This window comes from Oncorhynchus gorbuscha, unplaced genomic scaffold (assembly GCF_021184085.1).
Source record: "Oncorhynchus gorbuscha isolate QuinsamMale2020 ecotype Even-year unplaced genomic scaffold, OgorEven_v1.0 Un_scaffold_2392, whole genome shotgun sequence".
NCBI lineage: Eukaryota > Metazoa > Chordata > Actinopteri > Salmoniformes > Salmonidae > Oncorhynchus > Oncorhynchus gorbuscha.
The window spans coordinates 42,501-50,265 of NW_025746917.1; the positions used below are offsets into that span (position 1 = coordinate 42,501).

A 7,765-nucleotide genomic window follows, 5' to 3' on the forward strand; every position below is an offset into this window, starting at 1 on the left:
AAGTAGACCATCCTAGTCATAGTATCACCTCATCCTCTAAGGAATAGTGAGGAGGAGGAGGAGAGTAGGCCATCCTAGTCATAGTATCACCTCATCCTCTAAGGAATAGTGAGCAGGAGGAGGAGGAGAAGGAGGAGGAGAGTAGACCATCCTAGTCATAGTATCACCTCATCCTCTAAGGAATAGTGAGCAGGAGGAGGAGGAGGAGGAGAGTAGACCATCCTAGTCATAGTATCACCTCATCCTCTAAGGAATAGTGAGCAGGAGGTGGAGGAGGAGGAGAGTAGACCATCCTAGTCATAGTATCACCTCATCCTCTAAGGAATAGTGAGCAGGAGGAGAAGGAGGAGGAGAGTAGACCATCCTAGTCATAGTATCACCTCATCCTCTAAGGAATAGTAAGCAGGAGGAGGAGAGTAGGCCATCCTAGTCATAGTATCACCTAATCCTCTAAGGAATAGTACGCAGGAGGAGGAGGAGAGTAGACCATCCTAGTCATAGTATCACCTCATCCTCTAAGGAATAGTAAGCAGGAGGAGGAGGAGGAGGAGAAGGAGGAGGAGAGTAGGCCATCCTAGTCATAGTATCACCTCATCCTCTAAGGAATAGTGAGCAGGAGGAGGAGGAGCAGGAGGAGGAGAGTAGGCCATCCTAGTCATAGTATCACCTCATCCTCTAAGGAATAGTAAGCAGGAGGAGGAGAGTAGGCCATCCTAGTATCACCTCATCCTCGAAGGAATAGTGAGCAGGAGGAGGAGAGTAGGCCATCCTAGTATCACCTCATCCTCTAAGGAATAGTAAGCAGGAGGAGGAGAGTAGGCCCTCCTAGTATCACCTCATCCTCTAAGGAATAGTGAGCAGGAGGAGGAGAGTAGGCCATCCTAGTATCAACTCATCCTCTAAGGAATAGTGAGCAGGAGGAGGAGAGTAGGCCATCCTAGTATCAACTCATCCTCTAAGGAATAGTGAGCAGGAGGAGGAGAGTAGGCCATCCTAGTATCAACTCATCCTAGTTGTTGCTGTTACATGTTGATTACTTCTACGAGCCATTCATTCACCTGATAATAAGACGAGATGTGGTGATTATTTTGTTAACATATGATTGGTTGCTGGTTAACCTGGATGTCTAACACACCTGGTTCTAATACCTACAGGAGGGTTGGAGTTAAAACCTACAGGAGGGTTGGAGTTAAAACCTACAGGAGGGTTGGAGTTAAAACCTACAGGAGGGTTGGAGTTAAAACCTACAGGAGGGTTGGAGTTAAAACCTACAGGAGGATTGGAATTAAAACCTACAGGAGGGTTGGAGTTAAAACCTACAGGAGGGTTGGAGTTAAAACCTACAGGAGGGTTGGAATTAAAACCTACAGGAGGGTATCTCTCCAGGAACAGGGTTGGAGTTAAAACCTACAGGAGGGTTGGAATTAAAACCTACAGGAGGGTTGGAGTTAAAACCTACAGGAGGGTTGGAATTAAAACCTACAGGAGGGTTGGAGTTAAAACCTACAGGAGGGTTGGAGTTAAAACCTACAGGAGGGTATCTCTCCAGGAACAGGGTTGGAGTTAAAACCTACAGGAGGGTTGGAGTTAAAACCTACAGGAGGGTATCTCTCCAGGAACAGGGTTGGAGTTAAAACCTACAGGAGGGTTGGAGTTAAAACCTACAGGAGGGTTGGGTGTTAAAACCTACAGGAGGGTTGGAATTAAAACCTACAGGAGGGTTGGAGTTAAAACCTACAGGAGGGTTGGAGTTAAAACCTACAGGAGGGTTGGAATTAAAACCTACAGGAGGGTTGGAGTTAAAACCTACAGGAGGGTTGGAATTAAAACCTACAGGAGGGTTGGAATTCAAACCTACAGGGGGGTTGGAGTTAAAACCTACAGGAGGGTATCTCTCCAGGAACAGGGTTGGAGTTGAAACCTACAGGAGGGTCTCTCTCCAGGAACAGGGTTGGAGTTGAAACCTACAGGAGGGTCTCTCTCCAGGAACAGGGTTGGAGTTGAAACCTACAGGAGGGTCTCTCTCCAGGAACAGGGTTGGAGTTGAAACCTACAGGAGGGTCTCTCTCCAGGAACAGGGTTGGAGTTGAAACCTACAGGAGGGTCTCTCTCCAGGAACAGGGTTGGAGTTGAAACCTACAGGAGGGTCTCTCTCCAGGAACAGGGTTGGTGAGCCCTGCACTAGACATGTGGGCTGAAATAAGGGCGATGGGGACGAGTGTGAATGACTCAGAGGTAAACGTCGGGCTGACCCCTGACCCCATCCATACAGATTGAGTAAATTAGGACAAGAGGGAGCATAATAGTGTATCACAAGAGAAAAAGGTTTGGGTAGAGGAGCGTGTGTCGGGAGGGAACTAGTCAGTGTTTCTGACTACAGTGTTTCCATGCGTGTCGACTAGAACTAAAACGCTAAAATAAAAGTCTCTTTCTTCTCTGGTAAAGCTTTGCTGTGTATCTCTAGCCACCACTCTCTGAAGAGGGAGGGAGACCAAAACAACAACAAGAAGAAGAAGGGAACAATAGCAACAACAAGGCGGCCATTATCGTGGGGCCTTTTCAGTCTTCTAATGAAAGACTTCTGTTTAAAAGAAAACCTCCTCTCTCCCTTTCTTCTCTCTCCCTCGTTTAATAAATTATAATGTTTTGATGCTGTATGTGATTCCTGTTTCATGAGGAATTCTAACCCCTCTTCTCTCTGTCCTCTGTCTTTCATTCTGTTTGTCTCTCTGTCCTCTGTCCTCCCTCTTCTCTCTCTTCTCCTCCATCTCCCCCTCTTCTCTCTCTCTCTTCTCTGTCTCCCCCTCTTCTCTCTCTTTTCTCCTCCGTCTCCCCCTCTTCTCTCTCTCTCTTCTCTGTCTCCCCCTCTTCTCTCTCTTCTCCTCCGTCTCCCCCTCTTCTCTCTCTCTCTCTCTCCTCTGTCTCCCCCTCTTCTCTCTCTTCTCCTCCGTCTCCCCCTCTTCTCTCTCTCTTCTCCTCCGTCTCCCCCTCTTCTCTCTCTTCTCCTCCGTCTCCCCCTCTTCTCTCTCTCATCTCTGTCTCCCCATCTTCTCTCTCTTCTCCTCCGTCTCCCCCTCTTCTCTCTCTCTCTTCTCCTCCGTCTCCCCCTCTTCTCTCTCTTCTCCTCCGTCTCCCCCTCTTCTCTCTCTCTCTTCTCCTCTGTCTCCCCCTCTTCTCTCTCTTCTCCTCTGTCTCCCCCTCTTCTCTCTGTTCTCCCTCTACCAGAAGGCGTTCAAAGACACCAGTCAGTACGTTGTCGGGGAGCTGTCTGCTCTGGAGAGCGAGCAGCGCCACATCGACGCCCGGGCGGCGCGCGTGGAGAAGAGGCTACGCTATCTCATGGACACAGGTACCAAGCCCAATTACACTGGAAAACTGTTTTGGCAAATTGAGCGTTTCACACAAACTCTCACGGAGTTGGGGAAGTGTGTGTGAGGCTGTAGTGTCCCAAATGACACCCTATTCCCTACGTAGTGCGCACTACTTTTATGGAGCCCAATGCACTATATAAGGAATAGAGCTCCATTTGGGATACGGTGTGGAATCTTTGAAGCAGTGAATGTTGTGTAGCTACGGAAGGAGGGAGGGAGGCGATACGAGGGGCTGGCTGGTGGATATGAAAGGGGGAGGAAATGGGGAGAGTGGGAGTAGAGGGTGATAGAAGGGGGAGAAGGAGGATAGATGGTGGGAGAGCGAGGGGGAGAGAAGGGAGACCTCTCTGGGCCAGAGTGATAAGAGAGTCTTCATGGGAAATGATAACCAGGCCTGATAGTGTCCCACCAGTGTTGGGGGGTGGAGCCCCCAGCCAGCCTGATAGTGGGGGGGGAGCCCAGCCAGCCTGCTCAGCTCACATTGAACAGTGTGCTCAGCCATGCATAGCCCCCCCTTCCCCAGTACATATCTGGTCTTCAATGATATGCAGCAGAAGGGGAGAGGTGGATGATTGGTGTGGGGGGGGGGGGCATTTAAAATAATGCAAGAGGTAACACACACACTGAGAACACAACACACACACACTGAGAACACAACACACACACACACTGAGAACACAACACACACACACACTGAGAACACAACACACACACACACTGAGAACACAACACACACACACTGAGAACACAACACACACACACACTGAGAACACAACACACACACACTGAGAACACAACACACACACACACTGAGAACACAACACACACACACTGAGAACACAACACACACACACACACACACACACACTGAGAACAACACACACACACACTGAGAACACAACACACACACACTGAGAACACAACACACACACACACTGAGAACACAACACACACACACTGAGAACACAACACACACACACTGAGAACACAACACACACACACTGAGAACACAACACACACACACACTGAGAACACAACACACACACACTGAGAACACAACACACACATGCACTGAGAACACAACACACACACACTTAACCCAACATTCACACACAGACTCACACACTCTAAAGTGTGATCTTTTGGCTTCCATACAGGCTGAATGGTGTGGTTGGAAAGCGTTGGCTGGTGGGTAACCTTGTATAGACATGAAACAGACAGGTGTCTGAGCCAAGGGGCTCGGTTCCATTGAGTCCTGAACTGAAATAACAGAATAGGACTGCGGCAGAAATTGTACCCTATTCCCTACATTGTGCACTGCTTTTGACCAGATCTCCCCTAGGGCTCCTGTCCAAAGTAGTGCACTTTATAGGGAATAGGGTGCCATTTGGGATGCGGTCTAGCATTCTGTTACTGCTACTAAACAATTTATCTTCACAACAGAGCGGGCTTTGGAAAAAGGGAAGAAAAGAGAGAGGGGAGGAGAGAGAGAGAGAGGGGAGGAGAGATAGAAAGGGAGAGGGGAGATATAGAGGGGGAGGAGAGAGAGAGGGAGAAGAGAGAGAGGGGGAGAAGAGAGAGCAGGGAGAAGAGAGAGAGAGGGGAGGAGAGAGAGAGGGGGAGAAGAGAGAGAGGGGGAGAAGAGAGGGGGAGAGAGAGGGGGAGAGAGGGGATAAGAGAGAGAGGGAGAAGAGGGGGGAGAAGAGAGGGGGACATAGAGGGAGAGAGAGAGGGGAGAAGAGAGAGGGAGAGAGGGGGATAAGAGAGAGGGAGAGAGAGGGGGATAAGAGAGAGGGGAGAAGAGAGGGGGACATAGAGGTAGAGAGAGGGGGGAGAAGAGAGAGGGAGAGAGTGAGAGGGAGAGAGAGGGAGAGAGAGGGGGAGAGAGAGGGGAGAAAGCAACACCAGGGTGGAGGGATTAAGGATTTTACTGCTCCTCCTATCGAGACATCTCTCCTCTCTCTTCTCCCCCTCTCTCCCCCTCTCTCTCTCTCTTCTGTTGTTCTCCCCCTCTCTCTCTCTCTCTTCTGTTGTTCTCCCCCTCTCTCTCTCTCTCTTCTGTTGTTCTCCCCCCCTCTCTCTCTCTTCTGTTGTTCTCCCCCTCTCTCTCTCTCTCTCTTCTGTTGTTCTCCCCCCTCTCCCTCCCTCTCTCTCTCCCTCCCTCTCTCTCTCCATCCCATCCATCCCTCTCCTCTCACCTCTTCCTCTCTCCCTCTATCCCTTCTCTCATCCCTCCCTCCCTCTCTCTCTCCCTCCCTCTCTCTCTCCATCCCATCCATCCCTCCTTGTCTCCCTCCATCTCTCTCTCCCTCATCCCTCCATATCTTCTACCCCTGTAGGAGTGACATGCTGAACATCATTGTGTCAATCTGAAGGGTTTTTCCCCACTGCTGATAAAGTAGCCTTAGCTGGATACGTTGTTTACCGGAACACACACACACACACACACACACACACACACACACACACACACACACACACACACACTCACACACACACACACACACACACACACACACACACACACACACACACACACACACACACACACACACACACACACACACACACACACACACACACACACTGTCACCACACCCTGTTTTCCACAAACACACACCTTGAGCCAGATTGATATTGCACAGCTCCAGCCCAGCCAGCCCCACTGTAAATAATCAGATAGTAGACAGGTAGTGAGGCAGCAGGATGGACGCAGCCGACACAATAATACTGGTAATATCAGAGAGAGAAGAATTCACCCCCGGATACGTCCCCAGAAACACCTTGTAGCATCACTCAATGACATGGACAAAATGTAGTTTGGGTAAACACGGAGTGAGTGTTGGGGGGGTTGTATTCGCTTCTTCTATTTCCCTCTCTTCCTCCTCTCTTCCTCCTCTCTTCCTCCTCTCTTCCTCCTCTCTTCCTGGTCCTCGGAGGCTGCAACGGTATTCGTTCACCTGTTTCCTCTCTTTTTTTCCTCCCCTCTCCTCCCCTCCTCCCCTCTCTCTTCCTCCACTCCTCTCTCCTCCCCTCTCTCTTCCTCCACTCCTCTCTCCACCCCTCCTCCCCTCTCTCTTCCTCCACTCCTCTCTTCTCCCCTCTCTTCCTCCTCTCTCCTACCCTCCTCACCTCTCTCTTCCTCCATTCCTCTCGCCTCCCCTCTCTTCCTCCACTCCTCTCTCCTCCCCTCTCTCTTCCTCCACTCCTCTCTCCACCCCTCCTCCCCTCTCTCTTCCTCCACTCCTCTCTTCTCCCCTCTCTTCCTCCTCTCTCCTACCCTCCTCACCTCTCTCTTCCTCCCCTCTCTCTTCCTCCCCTCTCTCTTCCTCCCCTCTCTTCCTCCACTCCTCTCTCCACCCCTCCTCCCCTCTCTCTTCCTCCACTCCTCTCTTCTCCCCTCTCTTCCTCCTCTCTCCTACCCTCCTTACCTCTCTCTTCCTCCCCTCTCTCTTCCTCCCCTCTCTCTTCCTCCATTCCTCTCGCCTCCCCTCTCTTCCTCCACTCCTCTCTTCTCCCCTCTCTTCCTCCTCTCTCCTACCCTCCTCACCTCTCTCTTCCTCCCCTCTCTCTTCCTCCCCTCTCTCTTCCTCCATTCCTCTCGCCTCCTCTCTCTTCCTCCACTCCTCTCTCCTCCACTCTCTCTTCCTCCACTCCCTCTTCCTCCACTCCTCTCTCTTCCTCTCTCTCTTCCTCCACTCCTCTCTCCTCCCCTCTCTCTTCCTCCACTCCTCTCTCCTCCCCTCTCTCTTCCTCCACTCCTCTCTCCTCCCCTCTCTCTTCCTCCACTCCCTCTTCCTCCACTCTCTCTTCCTCCACTCCTCTCTTCTCCCCTCTCTCTTCCTCCACTCCTCTCTCCTCCCCTCTCTCTTCCTCCACTCCTCTCTCCTCCCCTCTCTCTTCCTCCACTCCTCTCTTCTCCCCTCTCTCTTCCTCCACTCCTCTCTCCTCCCCTCTCTCTTCCTCCACTCCTCTCTTCTCCCCTCTCTCTTCCTCCACTCCTCTCTCCTCCCCTCTCTTCCTCCTCTCTCCTATCCTCTTCACCTCTCTCTTCCTCCACTCTCTCTTCCTCCACTACTCTTTCCTCCCCTCTCTTCCTCCACTCCTCTCTCCTCCCCTCTCTCTTCCTCCACTCCTCTCTCCTCCCCTCTCTCTTCCTCCACTCCTCTCTCCTCCCCTCTCTTCCTCCTCTCTCCTATCCGCCTCAACTCTCTCTTCCTCCCCTCTCTCTTCCTCCCCTCTCTCTTCCTCCACTCCTCTCTCCTCCCCTCTCTTCCTCCACTACTCTCTCCTCCTCTCTCTTCCTCCACTCCTCTCTCCTCCCCTCTCTCTTCCTCCACTCCTCTCTCCTCCAATCCTCTCTCCTCCCCTCTCTCTTCCTCCCCTCTCTCTTC

At 51.5% G+C, this 7,765-nt stretch overlaps 1 protein-coding gene across 2 annotated transcripts in view; it reads left to right on the forward strand.

Annotated features, from left to right (window-relative positions):
• LOC124025729 (EH domain-binding protein 1-like) overlaps positions 1 to 3,450 on the forward strand; it is a 45,431-nt gene extending 41,981 nt beyond the window's left edge. For both annotated transcript variants that reach the window (XM_046339065.1, XM_046339066.1), the window contains one exon: positions 3,226 to 3,450. In XM_046339065.1, the coding sequence (XP_046195021.1) occupies positions 3,226 to 3,435 (210 nt within the window). In that variant the 3' untranslated portion in view covers positions 3,436 to 3,450. The remainder of the gene's footprint in view (positions 1 to 3,225) is intronic.
• Positions 3,451 to 7,765: the final 4,315 nt, after the last annotated feature.